Here is a 23,930-nt window from a genome sequence, read left to right on the forward strand (position 1 = left end):
ACAGATTTTCTGATGTCGTTTTTCGCCGTCGATTAATGCAAACGCGTCAAGTAAATATTTTTTTATGTTAATTACTGACTTAATTTTCTTCGGAATACATTATTATATACCGCGTCAGATCATAAGAATGAACTCTGACAACGAATACGAAAGCTTTAGAAACGAAGTTTGTAAAGCAGTCTCAACGTAAAACTGTTTTATATATTATTTAAAATCGTAAATAAATTTGAATAATTTTTTAAGCCGCAAAATGTTTTTGGAAAATATCAATGCGGGGTGAGTACAAAAATCAACCAGATTTCACACTTGAGGGCACAATGGGCTCAATCGCAAGGGACAACAACAATATACCCGCGAGTAAAGCAGGAAAATTCAGCGGGGAAAATAAAAATCTCAAAGGTCAACTGCGACGTCCGGGAGAAGCAATTAATGCGCGCATCCGTTCGAAAGGACTGCACACGATTTAGATATGAAACGATGGATTTTACCCTGCGCAACGAGACTGTAATAGTGTAATGTAACACATAACATTATTACATACGCATTCTGTACAACAATGGGTTTGGGTGATGCATGTCTCTATGTATTATGTATTATTATTATTATTATTATTATACACACGGACACAGACAGTGTAACTCGGCGGCGTACTGGCAATGCGTACACGATTATACCCTTGGGAGAGGAGAAAGCGCGTTTTCCGGCGTCATTAACACGCCGAAAACCATTTTTCGAACGGAGTGCTTAATGAGCCCAGAAATCTTCCACATAATTCGGTACGTCATTACGGAGCGCGGTTCGTATAGGAGAAAAAAATTACTATATATGTGAATTATTATATAAATAATATATATATATATGTGTGTGTGTATAGGGGGAAAAAAACGTAAAAAGGAAGACGGTGGGACGACGACAGCGACGACGACTCTGTGGTATTCATCATTAGGGAGGAAACGAGCGGGGTGGAATAATATATATATATACAATATAATAGCGTACACACAACCCGCCGCAACAGATGACCGGCCGCTAAGAGATGGAAGTAATTTTTTTCTAAGACTCACGATAGCATTCGTATAAAAAGTCAAACGCGCGCGCTCACACACAACGCACACACACTCACACGCGGGTATAACTATAATGTGTATTTAATTGCCCGCCGCTGCCGCGCGCGTTATTAAAGTGCCATTAATGGGGCGAACCGAGACAACACACTGCTGCAGTGCGGCTACCTCCTTTTTTTTTATAGAGGTACGCGCCGCGTATTGCATACTTGTACTATTATTATTATTATTATTATTATTATTATCATATATAATATAATTTTTTTTTACCATGGAAAAGGAATCCGGAGAATAAAATATAACCCAGCTTCGTCGATTTGTAAACGTCATCCGGGATAATTACATTAACAACCGGTAGATTCAATTCTAATAAGAGTTAGGTATACATATTATATAATATATATAATATGCATAATAATAGTATATATATGTATAACATATAGGATGACGGTATGCAGACGGAGACGACGTGCTAAGGGTTCACATATATATCATCTATCTACCTACCTACCTATATATATATATTATTATTATTATTATACATTATTGGTGGTCGTTCGAATGCCGCCGGTTGTAATGTGGCGTGTGTGTGTGTGAGCGCTCGCGTCCACAAAGAAAACGTACGAAGAGGTTGGCGGAAGCAGAAAAGCAGCGGCTACTTGTCGCATTATGCAAATGTCCACGTCAAAAGATTGCGGTCCACGCCGCTGCCGGTGCCGCCAGTGTATGGTTTTCAAAAGGTGACGCGGTAAAATGTAATTTATTCTTTTGGACCCAACGTGTAGATATGTCATTGGATTTAAATATATATACGCACACGACTACACTATAGCGCATATACGTATATGTACACGTACTTGGACGAATGTGCTCTGCGCGCTGTCGTTTTGCCATTCAATCCCGTTATTCGTACTTCTATTCGATATTTTATTTTTTTATTTTGTCAACCCAGCTCTGTCCAGTCTCGTGTATTTATATATTATGTATATACGGCGCGCACACGACCGTCAAATCAACCTTAGTGGAACATGGGAAATTCAAAGTTCAAAACTATCACGAATAAAATATGTGTACGCTATAATAAAAATAATAGTAAAAAAAAAAAAAACACTGCACGCAGACGGCCTTACATTATATTATATTACGTATTGTGTATAGTTATATTATAGGTACGTGCGACCCGTCACCGTCGTCGTAGAAACGTCGTGTTCTGCGCTCTGAGCAGATTATGTCTAAAACTAAACGAAAAATAAAAACCTTATACGTGTATATATAGTTATATGCACTACAATCGAGATCTAGATGACCGATAAAAATCATATACATAATACACCGGAGCATTTAATGAACAGTTCTTATGTAATATGCATTCTTGTTGTATATTCCTAGCTGCATATAGGTATAATATGTTACAAACAATATAATATATGTATTATAATTTATAAGTGAAGGAGGTATAGGTACTCTCTGCGGTATATTTTATACGGCAGTAACGATTAATGCGGAAAAATAGATTCAAAGAATTGTATGGGAGTTAATACTATTGTAGTGCACTATTATACACGTAATATATAAATGTATATATAATAGTATAACATATTGAACGATAATAATTCGGATTATTCGTGTTGTGGTATATATATAGGTACATATAGACATCAGCGATAGTTACATAAAAGGCATATATAGTTCGGGTCAGCAGACGAAGCCCGTCAACGGCGTCACTCGTTATTTGATAGGTACACAAAAAAAAAATTGTATATAATAGAATAGAACAACCGTGTCCTCTTTAATGGTAGAACGGAAATATTTTGTCGGGTTGCGCGGAAAAGAGCATTTCGATGCCATCATGTCAATTGGGAGGGAGGCGCGTTTTCCAGTTCAAAGAATATATATTACAGACACGATGACTGCCCTTACAATATCGCAAAATGCATGGTATATAACAATACAATATAGTATAATATAATAATATATATACAAGTGCGGTGTGCTCGAGAAATTTCCATTTATTGATTTGTTCGCAGAAGTGAAGAAAAAAGAAAATTAATTAAAACCGACCCCGTTTTCGATTTAAATTCAAATTCGCCGCATGTTTTATTCACGGGAAAACGACAACGATTACAACGACCACGCGTCCCTATATATATATATATGTATATAAAATTATAAAATATTCTCTGGGAAATATTATTTAGGCGATGGGGTTGGAAATGAATGCATGAATGAGCGTGAAGATCACTGAATACACACCCACACACACAGTTTGTACTACTACCAATGTCCAACACGCTATATAATAATTATCATGTGGTACAACGAAATAATTCTATTTATTTACGACGACCGGGTCAAAGGATTTAAGGAGGGACATAACATTAAACAAAATCTTTAAGACTCGCTGTGGCAGTGGATCGTGGTAGGGTAAAATGAGAGTTTTTCGCGAAATTCTATAAAACATTTCACAAATAATGTGATTTCGTGGCACGGCAGCAGCAGCACATTCCGGATCATTAAACAAAGGGGAGAAAAAAGCGGTGATCGCGCTTTACACTGCAGCAGCACCCCCCGCGGGACCAGTTGACTGATGGCCAGCAATATATCCGAAATAATACGAGTAAATAACTCTTTGCCGATGGTCGTGGAAATCCGCGGGGTCCGTGCAAAGGGTGTTTCGCTCATTAGCCTCGAGAAACCAGATATGCCGCCACCGCCACGGCCCGACAATGACAAAAGACTAAGAAAAAACCAAATTTAAAATGATGAAATGATGAAAAAAAGACCTCTGAACTGATATTTAAAAGAATGTTCTTGACGAGTAAACGACGGCGGGAGGGAGGAGATCGACCGCACACCGCCGCCGACCGCTGCAGAGAAGTTTCCCCGCGCGGTATATACGAACGCCACTATAAGTTTGCTGCTGCGGCCAACCCGATTAATTATTGCTCAAAAGTTTTGGCTCTGCCACCGCTTCTGGTTATATATAATATATATATATAAACGTGCAATAATGTTCTCTCCTCTCAGCGAGGCAACGATAATATATATATATATATATATATATATGCTGCTTCACCGTCGCAGTTATATAGTAATCCGAAACTCGTGGGCCAAGCATGGGTCAGCGAGCTTTCCCCCGATCCTTGTATTTATGACCTCTGGTTTTTTTTCATCCGTTCCCAACCCCTTCAATCTTTTCCGTTTTATCACTTTTTCTTTTTGTCCACAACAATCACGTAATCCCCGCGAAACGAACGATGATTTTTCGCACAAAAGCGTTTTTACTCGAATTATCACGTGAGACGTGAGACGTCACCGCGGTAGCTGCATAATCGTCAAAACTCAAAATTCGTCTGCGTAATGAAACAGAAGGCTGAAATATTTTCGCCGTCGCAACTTCAAAGCCAGTTTATATTATTTATATTTATATAAATATATGTTTATTTACATATTTATCAACTTCCTTTTAACCTATAATATCGAATACATATATTAATATATAGAGAGAACTGACGTTTTGTGGGATACCACCGGCTCTGCGACAAACGTCTTTACATATTACATATTATAATATAATATGTTATATATTTTGTACGCAATAATATGCACTATAACACCATACGCTCCTGGTGCGTCGTGTTGTACATCAAAAGTTTAGTTATAATCAACTGCAAAAGTTATTGTACAACACATATGCCTAGACAAAAGTACAAGTGCGAGAGAGCAGAAGACGAACTTTGGCTCGTATAATTGATATTATATAGTTCAGTTATCCGATAACCGACTATTATATATTATGTAGCATTGCAGCTATGTTTTATTAAATTTGTTTATATAATCATAAACCGTACGCAGGAGTCGAAACTTTATCATATAGATATAATATTAAGAATTCATTTTTATTGTCGACCTAAAACATGCAAATGCCTGTTTTATAACGTCTCCGAGTAAGAACTACGAACTACGAATTCGCAAAGGATATTACCTACACGGCTATACACACGTCTAGTATAATATAATACACGAGTGCCTAGATATGTAATATATTATATATTATGTATGCGAGCGTTTGGGAATTTTCAACGAAATATTATAATAGTTTGCTTTGGCGTAGCTGTAGCAAATATCGTCATATACCAGCCGACAATGCACTGCAGCGGTGTAATAATATTATAATATACAATATACTTTCGCATGTAAAACCACTCTGGCGGTCGCGAAAATGAATTTTAAACATTGAAACGTTGATACGAGCTGTGTATGTAAACCTCTATATATGCACGCATAGCAGGACCAGGAATTATTGTGCGATCAAAAACGGATACACCAGAAGGTTGCAGATTGCACTTTACATATTATGTATGCCTTGTCTTATATGCACATATTACACATATTGTCGTCGTTTCACACACACACACACACACACACACACACACACACACACACACACACACACACACACACACACACACACACACACACATAACCACGACCCGTCGTTGGAACCCACCACCTCGATAAGTGAAATTCGCATGGTAATGTGTATATATATATATATATTATAGCTGGCATGTGTAAATATATTCATGTATTCATCAGCGCATAACACGTGTGTGCAGCAGTGTACCTCTATTTCAGCAGTCACCGACTTTACAACTTCCTCGTCCGTGTATTTTTTTCGTAGCACTGTTTGTCCCGCGACCGCGTTCGGTACAGCGACGAATAAGTTACAATATCTCCAAGTAAATATAATATGAATTTGATGATATTTGCATGCACGCTGCTGTTTGACGAAGTGCTACAACGCAGGTAGGAACAGGGATAAATAAGACACTAAATTATATCGCGGTATATATCCATACTGTACGATTTATAAACTCATTTTGCACTATAACAATATATTATTTTATGCGGACGGCGTTGAACATTCGTGCAGCGCAGTATAGAAATATATTTTTTTTTTACCTTTTTCGTCTGTAAGTTTTCTCTTCGTGTTAAGCAAATAGCGTGTGGGTGAGGCTGGTTGGTGGGGTATAATATGTATAATATACTCTGTGGTTTATGTTATCATGTATCATCGTAAGCGGCGGAGGAGGCGCATCGTTATATCGGCGGTCGGTCGTAAAAGTTGACCGACGCGGCGGCGGTGGCGTACGTCATAAATATCGTGGCCGGCCATAAAAACTTGGGCGAATTCGATATTATATGTACGTACGAGCAGAGGTTTAATTTCCCTTATACATATATCCGACGCGTTATTATTAATGAACTCCCTCGGGGGTACGCGCACACACACACACACACACACACACACACACACACACACATATACACGCATAATATATATACACATACACGATGCTGCAGCAGAGCGACGATCAAAGGAAAACAACGACGTCGACGACGAAAACACGTACATAGTGCACACACACACACACACACACACACACAGACGCGTATATCATATACTTGGTTTTCTCTGGTACGGGAAAAAAAATATCGACGTGTAATCCTTTGGGGATGTCCTGGCTGTAGAAGATACGCGACCGCCTATAGCCGTGTGGTATTATTATTATTTTACGATGTAATATTATATATAGGCATTGGGCACGGTGTACAATGCGAAATCCAGCGGATCCGGTCGTCGCGTGACGGTTTATCGTTTTGCCGGGAAATTGACAAGTGGCAGCGGCGACGAAAATTTCGTCTCTGCTCGTTATTCGTATTATTGCACGTACATTTTCATGTGTATATATATATATAGTTATATATGAATATATACTATATACGTATACACACCACAGGTACACGCCCCGTTCATGATGCCTGAGCAGAAAAGTACCATCGCCTGCACCCTTGTCAACAATCACGATGACTGCTGACACGAACAGGCTCGTTAATTTCGGATTTGCGTGCGCACACTCGATTTGTACTAATTTCGTCATCCCTGCATAATATATACATATATATATGTATATTTAGGTACGCTGTACTTCTGTACTCCATAGTTATCGTGCGTATATTATACACGGCTGTGGTATATTACGTTAATAAATCTGGGGAATTAACGAGCCGACGATTTCGTTCAAATATATTGTATATGTTATTATAATAATATTTGCATATAGACACGCGTGAGCACACGTCATAATAATATGAATAAACGTATAAGAATAGCTGCACGACACCGACAGCATAATATAATATATAAATATGTAATATGACGTATCTCGACCATTTGCTTCTATGGTGTAGGTATATTATATTGTGTAGTCGATGCGCCTGTAATACGGCACCATATTATCGTTTTGTGCTTATCGAAACACGTCGAGATATTGCGGACGAAAATTATCTTGCGAGAAATAAAATCGTGAATAATATCTTGGAATTTTTTCCTAAACGATATTTTACTGAACTGCAGAGAATCACATTATACAGTCATCGCTGCAGTTGTTGTGTATTATAATACACACATATTATAATGTGTATAATATGTATTACAAAGAGCTTAAAATTCAAACCGGGAAACTAAATACAGTAAATAGTATACGACACGCAGTGCAGATATCGGGAGATAAAATAACGGGGCACAAAGACGGTTTGTGTTGAACGTGTCGTAACACTGTATCGTATTAAAGTAGATGTACAAATATAATTTACTGGTGTTGTTTAGGAGAAATAAAAGGTGTCCGTCGTTTATTATTTTATATATAGTTCGCGAGTGGCATACGCGAGTGGCACACATATGTCATAAAAGTACCTACAGCCGTGCGAGCTTAAATACAATTAAATATACGTACATGTAATATGCATACATAGGTACGTTTATATATATATATATATTTAAAATTCACGAAGAACGTTAAAAATTGATAATAACAACGACTACAAAACGGACAAAAAACGCTCATCATATTTTTATATGTAAAGAAGGAAATGATTTCAATGATGTCGGGTGACACGCCGCCACGCAGTCGATGTTTGCCGAGTATGATAATAATAATAATAGTAATATTTTTATTATTATTATTATTATTATTATTATAACACAGCTAGTATAATAACGCACGCGCTCCAGTGTACGTGTATAATATACATAGTATTATTATATATACTTGTATCCGTACGCGACCGAATCTTACGACGGCCATTGTGTTCGCCAATTGTTATAAAAGAAATTTCCGTCGCGTTATTTTCGTGGGTGATGAGAGACCGCAGGAGTCATTATAATAATCTGGGCGGCCGCGGTGGTCATTTTTTTCTCTCTTCCGAACCCGGCGCGTATTATTACATCGTCGTCATTGTTATGTCGTGTAATCGTCGTCGACGTCTATTTTTTCCACTCGTCTTCTATGCGACGCACACAATATAACAATGTTATAAAGTACGAGCGCAGCGCATAATATACTTTGTAACATTATTATAATGGTATACATCAAGTACACTACACTACACCGTATACGGTACCTAATATGGCCCCCTAGATAAAAATAATAATAATAATAATAACAAACGACTGTACTGACGACGACGATGACGATGTTGAGGTGTGGCTCATGAACTCGTCAAAATACGTTTCCAATTGAAAAGTCACACCACTCGGCCCGACAAAAAGAAATTGTTAATGAAATTAAACGGCCACTGCCGACTATCAACGAGATCGTACGATACTTTAAACTCGTCTGTAAAAAGGGCTACAGCAATGTCTGATTTAATACGCATAATGATAATCATTCGCGCGTCCTATTTTCACGGTTTTTCTGCACGCACGCGCGCACGCTGTACATACACTGAACGGCGATAATATATAATAATTCTAAATACGTTTCGTCCTAAGGGAGGTCGGGGCAACACGACGACGAAGATGATGACGGCGGCATGGACGTCCACCGTACCGTGAAATGATCCAGAAAACCACAACCTATCCTTTGTCTGTGCTGTTGAAGCGGCGTGAGGCTGCCACCACGGTTTTCCTGTACACTCTTTAGCAGGATTATTATATTATTCGTCGCCATCGGCCGCACAAAAAAAAAACCCATGGCTCGTCGCCATCGGCCGCACAAAAAAAAAACCCATGGCTCGATCTAAAATCCATTTCGATCAAATATAACCGCCTTGGCGCTAATAACCGGAAACAGTCGCGGAGGCGACGTCCGAGTTTTCTAATTTACCCGATCCGTCGCCCCCGGTGCCAGCGCTATACATTATTATGATTACTATAAGGTATATACCTACATGTAACATGTACATACCTCCTAATAATGTGTACGTGTGTATAATAACGACGCATTTCGCGCTTAAGCCAACGCCGCCGCCATCGACTATATCGTTAGCAACGATTTCGTAACGAAAATATTTATAATTTAAAAACTTTGACGGTGAAAAAAATATCAACTACAGTTGTGTAGACAGCTCGGCTCGGAACGGGATAAAACGATTATTATGATCCTTTTCCCCTCCGTATATAATAATAATCACGACAAAATTTAACATATAAATGAACGAATTATCATATTTGTCTTTCTATTTATATATATATATATATATATATATATTGGCAACGGCGAGTCTACCGTCAATCAAAATTATGATAATGATGATGATTATGATCGTTAACTCGGAAAATATATACAATAGTAAATAATGTACCTACTCACGCATAATAATACTACGAATAAACTGCTACTGCACTGTATCTTCTGCAGGTCGTATATTAATATATATCACATCGTTTATAATTAATATTATTTGCATGAAACATTATATTATTGTTTCGACAAAGTTGCCGCATGTGTATACAAACAAATTGCTTAAACTCTGATAGTATTAAAAAATATTAATAGCTTATAATATACCTGCAAGTACGTCATCAACGTATATCTGCTGTTCTGGAAATGTAAGTGTTTTCTCAAGTTAGGTATAGGCTTATAGCCATTTTATATAATCGAATTGCTGCGAAAAGGCTGTGGATGAACGGGATATACACGTATACGGAATATGTATATAGAGTGCGGACGCAAGAATAAATAGAAAGAACGACGATGAAAAAAAGACTATAATATAAAAATGTATAAGAATAAAGACGTCCAAACGCTTGCGATTTGCATCCTGGGTGTGACCTGAACTTGTAATGGTAATAATTCACCGGATAATGTTATGTACATGTAAATTCAAAACGAGACTACACACACACACACATACACGATATGTTTACCCCTTGTCCTCTCACTCCCGCTCTCTATCACTGCAGCCTGATCCTGCAGTATAATATGCCCCGTCATCAGCAACCCCTTCACCTGTGCACACCCGCCGACGCCGTTGCAGTGTGTATTATTTAAGTATATGTATAAATGTTATTCTTTTACCTCTCACACGTATATATTATATTGTTGTAGTCTGTAACAGAAACTCGCGCCCGATGAACATATATATAGGTACGTGGCGGCGGCGACAATATCGAACGCGCGGGGCACAAAAGGCGCGCACAAACACCGTCGTATAATGGTCGTGTGTACCTATAATAATATAACGCGCGTGTATGCATATATGAGTGAAAAAAAACCGTAGTCGTGTATGCTAATTCCCCAGGCCACGAACGTTATTTCCGTTTTGCCGACGGCCGGAATGTCAGGCCCGATTTAATTGACCTTTAACGGAGTGAGCGGTTCGGCGGCGACGACCCAATCAATTTTCAAAATGCCACGTAGGTTTTATCCTGCAGCTTATATCCTCCCCATTTCTCTCTCTCATCTCCGATTATTATTATACATGTATATGTATATTTTTATCAAAACGTAGACGTATGTGCGCAGCAGTGTGTGTAGGTGTTTGTGTGCGGAGTAATGTTTTATCTTGAACCACCGTCGCCGGTGCGACGGTTTCTCACGGTCCAAATAAATCCTCCAAACAATATTTGCAGTATAATCTCGTCTTAAAAGTGCTGACTAATCTTTACCGCAACGACAACGGCTTAAAAACTATAATCAGCACAGATGACCGTAAAAACACGTAGACGACGTTGTTTTTGACACAATTTCAGTTTCGTAACATTCTTTTGAAGATTAAAAAATATATTTATTATTACACTCAACTATGAAAAGCAATTGTTTTCTTAACATAAAAGTTTAAATTGAAAAACAAAATTATATCGTAGCGAAACGCGTGAAAATTATTATCAAATCGAGTATACCATTGAAAATACTTCCTCACAACGTTGAATTGAATTATTTAAGAGGACGCAACAGTACAGAAATTGGTCTGCTGTATATTGTAGATATACGTACAAAATGTATATGTTCTGTATAGTCTGTAATAGTTTTTTTGTCCTAGCTATTATATTTAATTGGACAACTATCAAATTTGAAAAAAAAGGATATTTACTTGTCATATTGCAGGAATTTTTGTTTAATATTCAAGTTTAATTACAAGGTATACGTATAACAGTGTATTGTTAACATACATTTTGATATAATATACAAAATATGTGGGGCAAATAAAATTATAACACATATAAGTAACGAAACAACAGTAATAAATCACAGGTACCAAAGAAGTTATTTGTAGATTATATAACCGGTCATTTTCGTATATAATATTAACCAGAATAAGACTATTGATTATGCAAAATATAAATTTTTCAAATGTTAGAAATAAACGTTGCCGTGCAACGTTTTCAAGCAAAATAAAAAAAGGAATTTTTTTCTTTCGTTGTGAATAAATTTTTATCAAATATGAAATATTAGTAGACCCAGTCTAACATACAAAGTTTATTACTAGAAAATTATTTTTATTGACCTCTATAGACTCATATTATACTACCAAAAATACGTGGTTAATGATACTAAATACTTGAGAGATGCAATATATTATTACTTTTTTAGATGATAATAATAATAATAATGATTATTTATTACCCAGATGCCTGTCACCGCGGGAAAAATTAATATATATATAAAAAGATTATTTAAGAAATTGTCAATAGTACCTATAAATCATACAGTATTATATCAAAAATATAGGTATTTTATTTAATTGAGTTAAAAAAACAGGTTATTTGTACTTTTTGTCAGAATAAATACATTTTTTATTTTGGCTTTGAGCATAAAAAGTTCATTATATTGAATAAACGTTCATCCTAAGTACCCATGTCCTATACAAATTATTAACATATAATATTATATATTAATATCTACTATTCTACTAGTACATCGATTATTATAACCAAAATATAAGTACATAGCTGTACCAGACTGTTTATTTAAGACACTTATTTGATGATACCTTTTAACCTATTACCAACACATATTTTGATTTTTTTAATACATTTTATGATAAACTAAAATTTACTCTAGTGTAATATTATAAAAGATCAGGTATATCTAAATTAAAACGCAATGATTTATTTTTAATTTCCAAGATTGTTAAATATTATACACATAAACAACATCGAATTGTGGCAATATAAATATTGTCTGTAAATATTAAATTAAATGATTTAGCCTTATCTGGGTAATCAGTAAATATAATATAAACGGGAAGTTATATTTTGATAACACGATACCTTCGAGGCTTTGCAATAAAGCCACGGGGGATGGGGACGTGGGTGACTTTTAATAGTTTTCAATGAGAAAACAATAAATTTAACGATTACTTGTCCGAAATTAATGGACAATCGCGGACGTTAAACGGTTTTATTGCTAAAATACGACCGTTTAATAAATGTCGGACAGACACCATAAAGTTGATAGCAGTTAAAAAAAGTGTTAAATAAAATTAACAAAAAAAGAAAACAATGTACCTACCTGGCTATATAGCCATACAGGTATTTAAATTTAAAAATTATATTTTTTGTCTTCTCGTAAAAAAAATTAAGCAACCCTCAAACAGAAAATATACTATAGTATATTCTATTTTATCTATATAGATAATATGCATGTTAAGATAGAGCGGATTTATTAATTACAGCAAACATAAAATAGTACAAAAACGTCAAAAGCACAAAGGAAAATACGTATTAACGAGCGTAGGTAGTAATATATTATTATGTTTATATTGCTTAAATATTATACTCCGAGCATGGATTGGTATGAGCCAAGAATAAGTACGGTTTATCAATAGTTTTATGTAATATGTATGCGAGGAAGTCGTCACCGAAACGAATATAAACGATACGAATGCTTTTCAGGTTGTAAATAATAATAGCGTCGTATACGAGGCGAATTTTTATTCAACCGTGTGAAAACCACGCGTTTTCTTAATCAAGGTGATCTGACGCCGATCAGCCGCCGTATTTTATTAACGCCGCACCGGGCTCTTACCAGCTCTTACAGGATCGGGACAAAGCATGACGACAACGATTTGTACATTATTTTTTTAATAAACTCAAACTGTATATTACATACTCGGGCAGTCGGGCAGCTATATGTGATGGGTCTGGTGACATATTATTTTACATATAAATTCACGTTTTCAGCCGAAATCCACTGCACTCGTTTATGTAGTGAACGACCACCGCATGAGGCCACGGTTTTCATCAAGTTCGTTAAGGTATACAATGTGAGTACCCTACCTATGGATGGTAAGTATTTATATCATGTGATTATTAGTAACCATGGTGGAGCGCATATTATATGACATATAAATTTAATATATTATAGGTACTGATGACGACGGCAGCGGTTATTACTGTATTATCGTTTTGTCGTCGCGTAATTTAAAATATCGTAATAACTGTCACTGTACATACGAGGTGGCGACTGTGTGCGGACTCTGCGGTGCATCTAATAATAATATATACATATTATACGGCGTACGCACTACGCAGCACGAGTGTTAAGGACACGGCCGAACGCATTGTAATTGACATCAGAATAAAACGCACATCGGCGTTGACGGCTATAATTGACGGTTATGTTAATATGCGCTTCGCGGATATGTACTTACTACCTATATAGGATGAAATTTACTACGCTCGTTTCAGTACACTTGCACGTGCTCGCGTTAAATTGTTAATCGAAGAAATAATTCTGTATATATTTTGTACACACTGCACATAATATTACATACAATGACGATAAACGCACCGAACAAATCGTACACATACTATACAATATGACGACCAATGAAACATTTGAAGGGACACTCATTTGTAGGACGAGTGAACAATTAGAAAAATATCGTCCAAATGAATAATTTAAATAATTATTTTCATTAACGCCAAATGAGCATATATACCATATTACCACAGCTGTCATATAGGCATTTTCTGACTGCATTATACAAATTGAAGTGACACAAATTTGTTTTCACCTGTCGGTGGTAAATGTTTTTATAGTTACCAAAATACCAGTGGTTGTGATACACTGCTACTTTTTAACATTAAATATAAACCGAAATATATACTCATCAATCATCATTAACATTTTATCACACGATCATCACGTATCATATGTTGTATTATTTTGTATTATGAAAACAGTGAACGCTTTGTTTAGGAACACAAATTAAATCATTTTGAAATTTAGAAGCTTATTTGATCACAGAACATTTTTTAACTATCATCATGTAGATAGCGATGATTTGCACTACGCTGAGGGCCAGTTGTACCGTCTACGGTTACACTTCGATTTCACTTAATCAGCCGTTAACAGATTTTAAAACCCCCAAATTTGCCTGATTAAACTTCGGTTAACTTTAATCGGAGATGGTACAACTGGCCCTAAGGGTAAATTTATATTGCGCTTCAGTATGTCGCTACTTGTAACATTGTCTGTACAGTACAGTGGCACTAAAATTCCATTATTAGGGAGCTACTCTCAACCACTTCAAAATGCCAATTAATTATTTCTTATTTATATGTATATTATCCAAGGCATACCTACTGAAATCTATTAATTATTTTTTATACAGTGGGAAAATTGGACTTTGTTTTTCAACTATTTTTGGAATGTCGTTATTTCCAAAAAAAAATATTATATTTATATAAGATAATAATATACTTTTTTCGCGGTGTGTGCTTCCACGAAATGCGCATGAGAATAATTTATTTATTCTTTTATTAATTAGTTATTTATTTCCATTATAGTACAATATCATGGCAATAGTTGGTATATTATTATGCTTTTAGCAAGGCGAGGTTCAAGACGATGTACAATAATAACATCTAGGTATCCGGCGTGCGCCGTGCGGCGATTTTACTTGGAACCCTAGAACGACAATACGATATATACTTCCATTAAATATTATATCTAAATCCATATATATCATATAATATGTGATATGAGATGTGCGGGGCCGACGACTGCGGGTACTTTGTACACATCGCACGCGGGGAATTCCAAGCACGTTTACTTATATATATACCCGGAGCAAGAGACGACGCTTTTAATTGGACTTGCCGGACACGCCTACTTTGTACACTGCCTCCGGCGGCGGCGGTATACCGCTTGGTCGCGCGCGAACGAACGATGACGGACGGACGGACGCCGCCGCCGCCGCCGCACGAAAATGCACGCACTCACTGCGCTCGTCGTATAGGTTTATATTATAGTAATATGTGTCCGAAACAAAATCCGTATACGGCTTCTCGTCCGTCGGACGCCACGCGCGATATAATATTATATTATAATGTATACGCAGGCGGCCGATCCACCATTTTACCGATCGTATTACTCTCCCTCTATGGACACTACATATTATAATAATAATATTATATAGGTGGTATGAGTATATCCCTTTTCACTCGACGCCGCGGATACAACCATTTACCCCCTAGAAAATCCGATATTTGTTTTCACTCCCGGCCGACTGATCGCAGCGCATGCGGAAATAATAATGTGGGTAATATAGGGTATAGTATACATGCATATTATATAGAAATAGACTTGAGCTGATGGCGACGATGAGTGTGCGCGCGTGTATAGATAATATTTATTATAATACATTAATATCCGATATGGGTTTACTACGGAGGTGTCGAGGTCGGGGACCCGGATACCGAGATACATGACAATATATTACCCCTAAGAACAAGGGACGCCTACCTGTAGTCTATCACGATCGACTAGTCGATCTTTGTAGAGGAATAAATTAGGTTGATCATACAATAAAAATAATTATAAAGTTCACATACACCATAATCGAAGGAAATAAACACGGAAATTTGTTTTATCTAGATAAACCGATTTTGGAACTAGAAATAATAATATTACAGAATCATTCGGTACTAACGATTTCCTGAATTTTGGAAGTAAGTTGTCGGTTCAACGTGATTATACGTGAGTTAACATTTTCTTGTATGGAACAGTTACTCGAAGAACAAACATCGGTCAAGAAAGACAAAAAATAATTTGGATTCCTATTAAAGAACAGCTTATTTATAGCTGTTTTTATACATAATGTAATAGATTTCTCAAAGTTTACAGAAGAACAATGCCAGATATCAGATCATTAAAAATAACCTGCAGCATAAAAAATGAAATTCAATCATTTTTCAGTTTTCTACGAGAATTTGAAAATTCGATATTTTTTACTTGCCAGATGATCGCCGCGCATGATTATATAATTCGAACATATTAATTTTAAAGGAATATCTCTTATATACCATAGGAACAGACTTGAGACTTATACGGTTGTTATGCACGAGTAATATATAATATAAGATCTGATATATAAGGTGGTGTTGGGCGAACAATATACATTATAATATGTATAATGTACATTATAATAACTTTACGATAAAAACGCGTGTAGGTAAATTATTATATATAGGTGTGCGTCGACAGGGGAGAAACGCGCGTGCGAAGGGAAAATAATAAAAACAAAATTCACGTGTCCGCGCGTGTGCATAAATTATACATGGGGGAGGCCCACCGTGTTTTCCCATTTACTCGTATATAACGAAGGCGGGAAATCGGAAATCGTCGTGGGCCACCCTGTACGCAATAAGTTATAAGTATACATATAAGGTGTATATGAATATAAGCTGCAACTATAGTAAATTATGTCGTGAGGCGGTGTCCATACTCCATAGGTATAAACGAGAACTATAATATATAATAATAACTCAATCCGATTTTGCATGCGATCCTGGGAGGGCTGACACCACGTGGTTATAACATGATTTTAACACGGGACGAAGTTAATACAGTAATATAGTATACATATATATATAATATATATATACGTTTGTGTGTAAAATGTACATATTATTATAGCCCCAGACCCACGAAGAACCGATAAATGTCCAATAGTCGTTTCCGCAGGATACACGTGGCGGGAGGCGGATGTATAGAAGAAATAAGGGGTGTTTGCGAATCGGAATAGTATAAAATAATATACGACAATATATTATTATATTATAACAATACATACACATTATGTCGTATCATGCCGTCGTCGTGTGTTTTCCATCGTATTTTTGCAATCGTGTTATCGCATACGGGAAACATAATATATATAGACAATGCAGAATCTGGCTGCAGCAACATGTATAAATGTATAATGTTATATTACACCGGTCAAATCGTCCACTCAGAGTTTGTCGCCCAAGACGGCGTTTTATTTATCGTACGCTCGCGCCCGCAGTATTACGTTTACTTACTTACTTACGACGCGCTGAACCGTAAAACTTGTTTCCTACAAAGTTTCTAAACCCCTTTATACACCGAGTATTTGCTATAGTATATATATATTTAAGAGGGAATACGACGGATCTGCAGAGTTTCGAATGTATACTTAAGCACTGCCGTCCGAAAATAAGGCGGGCCAAAATAGTGTTTCAAAACTTATACATATAATTGACAGGATTTATCGGCGGCGGTATATGGTGGCGCGGCAGTGCAGGCGGTCGCGTGAACACCAATACAGATGCTCCGCGAGACGGCGATGGACGTTAATTAAATTTTTTTTCGGGAAATGTGTCACTTTTGACGGCTAGTTGACCTCTTTCGTTTTACGCGTGTACCTCCGGGTATGTTCAAAATTAAAATATACTCTTATAGGAACACGGATAATATTTCAAAAAGTTATTTCAACTCGTATAATGAGGTTTGCTTGTTGCGATTTGGTCGAGATTTTCAAACAACCGAATAGGTATATCAAATAATAATACATAATTTATATTATAAAAGAAAAGGGATTTTATGTGGAAATAATGGCACATATATTTGTTTTGATTTCGTATACCAACCATACATATAAATGAACATGCTATACAATGGAACTGTGATGCGGTATTAAACGATAAAAGAAAGTCGATCAAACGTTATCCAACGAGACGGGCAGAGATAAGGAAAGCCAATGGTTTCCTCTCTCGGGAACGAGGTTTCTTTGTCTAGGGAGGTTTTCCTAGGGAAATATAAAGGTGCCGGTCCGATAACGAATAAAGCGCATTATTTTCGGGACGAGCATACGGTTTTTCCCACGCGGAGGGGTGCAAGATTGTAAAAGAAGATTACCAATAAAGTACCATATCGGAGACCACCCGGTCATATGTAAGTTTCGATAGTGGTAGAATCGAAAAATCCATTAGCCTTCCTGCCGGAGATGGCTATGACCGAGGTCACTATATACAAGACTCCGTCGTTTTAATCCGTTACACATGTTGTCAGTCTATTTTCAGAGGCATTTTTATCGGCATCCATAAAAACAAATAAGAAAATTTGAACGGGTTCGATTAACTGATTGCGTATAATATGAAACTATATAATATAAGTATATAAAGTATATAAAGTATACGTAAATATATAATTTAAAATCTGTCATTTCGTCGGGGCCAGCAATGATGCTGCAGCACCAATCCGGTCCATTTAACATCAAAACACCATATAATTCGGTCGTAGATTTTTATGATATAGATTTTATCTAGTGGAAAAATGCACCAGTAAGATTTATAACAACATGTAAAACTGTTTTCTTCAACACCCCCTCTCCCACATTCACAAATAAACAATACCAGCAAATAGTGTATATATACTATAATATAAGATTATTGACTCACCCCTGCTGCGTTGGCGTCCGGTCCGTAAGGGTACGTAGTCCACCGTAGACTAGGCTCTGTCGTGGTGTCCAAAAGTACAACTGAAACAAACAAACAAAACGTATATTATATTATATTATATTACTATACAGACGATTCGGACACTTGACTACGACTTGCAAAACGTATAATATAACAATTTGTATAATTTATTTATACAATGAAAAAAATGTATAACTATTATTGGAGATAAAAACCATAGAACGCCCAACGTTCTATATAACTTTTTAAGTACATTAGGTGTACCTATACTAGTATAGTGTATTTATTTTCACTCCTATAATATTATAATATTATAATAATATATTACAATACCTCCTTGTAGCGGTATTATGAATTAATGCATAATAATAACAACAACAATAATAATTAATAATATATAATTGACGTTTTCTATTGTAATTATTAATTTTCTATTATTTACAGTTGCTCAGCACTGCAGCAGTTAAATAAGTTTTGGGTTTATTTCACGCGATTTTATCGCACTACAGCCAATACGATTTATTAAACTAATTAAATCGCGATTTTGCCATAAAACTCTGTCCCCCGAAGTTAGCTATAGGTAGGTACACCGCTTTGTCTTATGTATATACATTTATGTACCCATTCGTCGTAAATTCATGTAATACTTTATATAGATTGGACGACTATATGGGTCGGTCGGGAAACTGAACTATATACATCCTACACCTATACTGTACATAGTTAAACTATATATATATATAAAATAAGGAACACAGTGAATTTGTCCCGTGAAAACCGTACACGACGAAGTAACATGAACGAAAAGGCCCGCGGGGGTTGTTGGGGAGAGGTTGATGGTGCGTAGGTATGTATATAATATAACTAAGGGACTGCGAACATAAATTTTGCCGGCGTGGTATATAAACGACTGTACGAGAGTTTCTCATTTGTTCAATTGGCCTCCGTCCGCCCTTTTGCGTGTTAATACCCACATCCCCCCTCACGCGCCACGGAAAACCCGTCCTCTACCCCCCCGTAAACTCCCTTTACCAATCAACCCGTCACACTGCAGCATAGTGTCCGTCGTAAACGCATACCATACCTATACATGTATATATTGTATATATTGGATATACGAAAAAGGGACACGTAATCTGTTTACTCCCTCTCGCCCGGTTCCATTTATATTAATTAAATTCCCACGGACCAAAACCAATATATATATATACACTGCGACCACGCTACAGCAGTGTACATATTATATTCTTTTTCTAGGGAAAATCGACTTTTAATACCCTTATCATTTGGGTGAGGTGTAGCAGGGGTCGAGGAATTGCGATCGGGTGGTGTCGAGGGGTTGCCCGCCTACACGCGCCTTAATGAAGTTGTACACTCCGGTGGTGGCGGCGGTGGTGGTGGCACACTGTAATTAGCCGGCGCTTATACCCCTCCTCCAACCGCCCAAACACAAATCCGGCTACTTAACAGGCGTCACACACGCGAAATGGACATTAAAAATATTAGGTAGGTACCGGGAAAATAAAATAAATAACGATTTATTATAACATACATATACATAAATATCATGTGCTCTCACGAGGAGGGTTGGAAAAACTACTACGAGACATGTGAAACGACTCTATAATGATATTATCGTCGTGGCGATCGGATTTTTTAGGTGTATGCGCTTGCATAGAGAAGACTTACGGTGCCCTTATATAGTTGTAATTTGTATATATATATATATATACATAAAGCAGTAAGAGGGATTTTCAAGTATATACCTCTATGCACATAAACCTAGCCACCTAGGTACATAGTATATACTGCATGATAGAAAGGGGGACGCCCTTCACGCACTACCATGTGATTATATTGTTTCCGGCCATTTTTGTTCGCGCACTCTTGATTGGTTGCTAAATACAAAAAAACGCACACACACGACATCGTTTTCGTATTATGCACACGCTAATTTTGCCGAGTGCTTTTATATGGTAACTCGCCACCACCCTCTATTAAGCATAAAAGACAAATAGGAACGAACTTTTTTATTTAAATTTTTTCTTCTTTTGTTTTCTAGGGTGCAAAAATAAATCAAAATGTTTTTCTTTCACGGTTGTCGAATACTAGCTTCGCTTTTTAGATGAGTAACCTACCTACCTATTCCAGAACGCGACGTATGTAATGCGTATAGTTAATATCTATACCTATCTACTGGTAATAGCGATAAGAACACCGATAAGCCATCAAATGCAAAAAAAATACACAACTCTAACATCGGATTGTTTTTATTTATAGAAGGAATTTTGATGTACGCGTTAGTGTAATGATTTTTTAATCATCAAATTCTTAAATAACCGGATTATGTATATACTATAAAGTATGTAATATTCACATAATATATATGTGTAAAAAGTACGAATACACATTAGCGCCTTAATGAAATTCATGTAACCCAAAATTATATTAGGGTTTTGTGAATATTTTAATTTTGCATTTCTTATTTTTATACCATCGACAACGGCCGTAATTTGTATTGCACACACACTATTATAAACAGGATTAATCATTATTATTATGGATAAACGACGTGATACACGGCCGAAGGCGATTTGTAATATTTTTTTACAATATAGATTAAATATATAATATATATAGTCTTGTAACGTATAACGTCTTTTATTAAAATTATTTTCTATAGTTGAAAATAACACAATTTAATAAATAATAAAACTATCGCAAACGCGTTAAAACTATTAATAGTAATAATAATGTGTATTCAAAAATTATAATAATAATGTAAAAATATAAAGAACACGATGAATTAGTGACTGGTCCAACGAGATTAATGTACGGCCGTTCAAGAACTCAACGATGGGGTTTCACATATACGTATATACCTACATTTTAATACATAATAATCTCCCTAGTATTAAGCGTTTTGTCTAATGCTATATCCAATAACAGATTAACTTCATACCACAAAGACATAAAAAAGGCCCCTCGAGATGGGTCGATGTTCGTAGTCATAATATACACTTTATATATTAATACATATAGAACGATGCACTTCGAGGCATCACCCAAAAGTATATGTTTTCAGTAAGCAGTGATGGCATTTTACGACTTATGCCCTACGGGGACCAATTATTAGAATTTAATCCCCTTGAAAACCCTTCGATGATATGAGGCTAAAAAAATAAATCTCGAGGGTACACAAACGTGTATATGCCTACCACAAGTTAATTCAGTTAGGAGACAGAGAGAGATGAAGAGAGAACGGCAGAGACGAAAAACAAGAGGGATTGAGAGACGAGAAGCAGGAGAGCAAAGAGAAAAGTCGTAAAAGTCGTCGAGGCTGTAAGTTTACGAATTTTACAGGTCGCTTGTTGCGGAGGGTCGTATTAATGTATATCGTCGCGGTTCTAAATCTTGCGAACTTTATTCTTTGCAGCAGCGTGAGAATATCATTCCTCATCTGTCCACAGTGTGCTTACGTTTTGTAGACAATAGTCAATATTATAATATTATATGCTATTAATATTAGTATTTATTTTTTAATTACGGTATTAGGTATTATTTCCATGGTCGAAAAACAAAAAAATGAAAACCGTGTTACCCTCTATCGTAGTTGGCCGACGACGACGCGACTGGTTGTAAAATTATAATTAAACGGACGACGCGCGCGATATCATCATCAATGAAGATTTGTCTGGCGGTATTTTTTTTTATTACATGGCAAATGAAGTCCACGATTTTATTAGGAGATCCAATAAAATAAACCCACAATTTATAATTTATTTTTTTGCCAATGGCCGTGGCGTCGCAGAGATGTGTGTGTAGGAGAGAAAAGTCAAATCGTAAAACATGTCCGAGAAATAAAAATATACACTATATTATCGTGTTTGTATATATATAATATATTGTGTTGTTTTTATTATTATTATCTACATAGACGCATTATAAACAGTGGAGCGAACACCAATGGAAACAATTTAGCGGAGTCCATAGATGCCAGGAGTAGCGGTGCGGTCTTTAAAAATAGTATACACGTATATTATTATACATAGGTTCGACGTCAATATATATAGCCTCGCAAATTTTATTATTACAGGCTTATAAAACGAGAGAACATTTTTTTTTTTTTATTAACTTCTTATATACAATCGCACGTTTTTATACCTACGATTTTGTTGTATAAAAAACTGTAATACAAAGGGTATTTTTATTAGACGGCAAAAAAAACTTTCATCAACTGCGGCACGGTAATGAAAGAAAAAAATACATACACATCATGCCTATAACGTATCATACTCTACCTACGCTCAACACGGACAAACATCAGACAATAATAGTAATAAAAAACTAACGATACACGTTAGACGTGTTTGCGTAGGTAATTAAAAACAAAAAAATAGAGAAAGAGAAAGAGAGGGGGGGACAAGAGAATTTATTATTGTAGTCAGATGCACTAAAGGCGCATATTATTATAAATAGACTATATTGTTACTCCAGATACGCGAGCGTTTAGGCCATTGAGATACGACGGCCCCGAAAAAGTCTTCGATCGACGATGACGATGACATATAGCGTATATAGGTAAATTTTAGACAGGCTTAAAAATATGGTGACTCGGATGTACCAAAACAAGAAAATATGTACATGGGTACATCGCACATGATGGTTTTTCGCGAGTACAAATAAGTCTTCTCCACAGATTCGTCGGCCGTTCAACAAGAGCGCGCGCCTGCCGCACCGACCACGGCGGCAGATCGATCGGCCGGCTCTTCAACCCCACCGGTGCCGGGCGGGTGCGTATGTATACGAATATAACGTGTCTCCCTCGGGAACACCCGCTCCCCCAC

At 36.4% G+C, this 23,930-nt stretch overlaps 1 protein-coding gene across 8 annotated transcripts in view; it reads right to left on the reverse strand.

Annotated features, from left to right (window-relative positions):
* The window catches only part of LOC111037473 (ephrin type-B receptor 1-B), a 135,583-nt gene that overhangs the window by 38,232 nt on the left and 73,421 nt on the right, over positions 1–23,930 (reverse strand). For all 8 annotated transcript variants that reach the window (XM_022320123.1, XM_022320116.1, XM_022320107.1 and 5 more), the window contains exon 3: positions 19,063–19,142. In XM_022320123.1, the coding sequence (XP_022175815.1) occupies positions 19,063–19,142 (80 nt within the window). The remainder of the gene's footprint in view (positions 1–19,062; positions 19,143–23,930) is intronic.

This window comes from Myzus persicae, unplaced genomic scaffold, assembly GCF_001856785.1.
Source record: "Myzus persicae strain clone G006 unplaced genomic scaffold, MPER_G0061.0, whole genome shotgun sequence".
NCBI lineage: Eukaryota > Metazoa > Arthropoda > Insecta > Hemiptera > Aphididae > Myzus > Myzus persicae.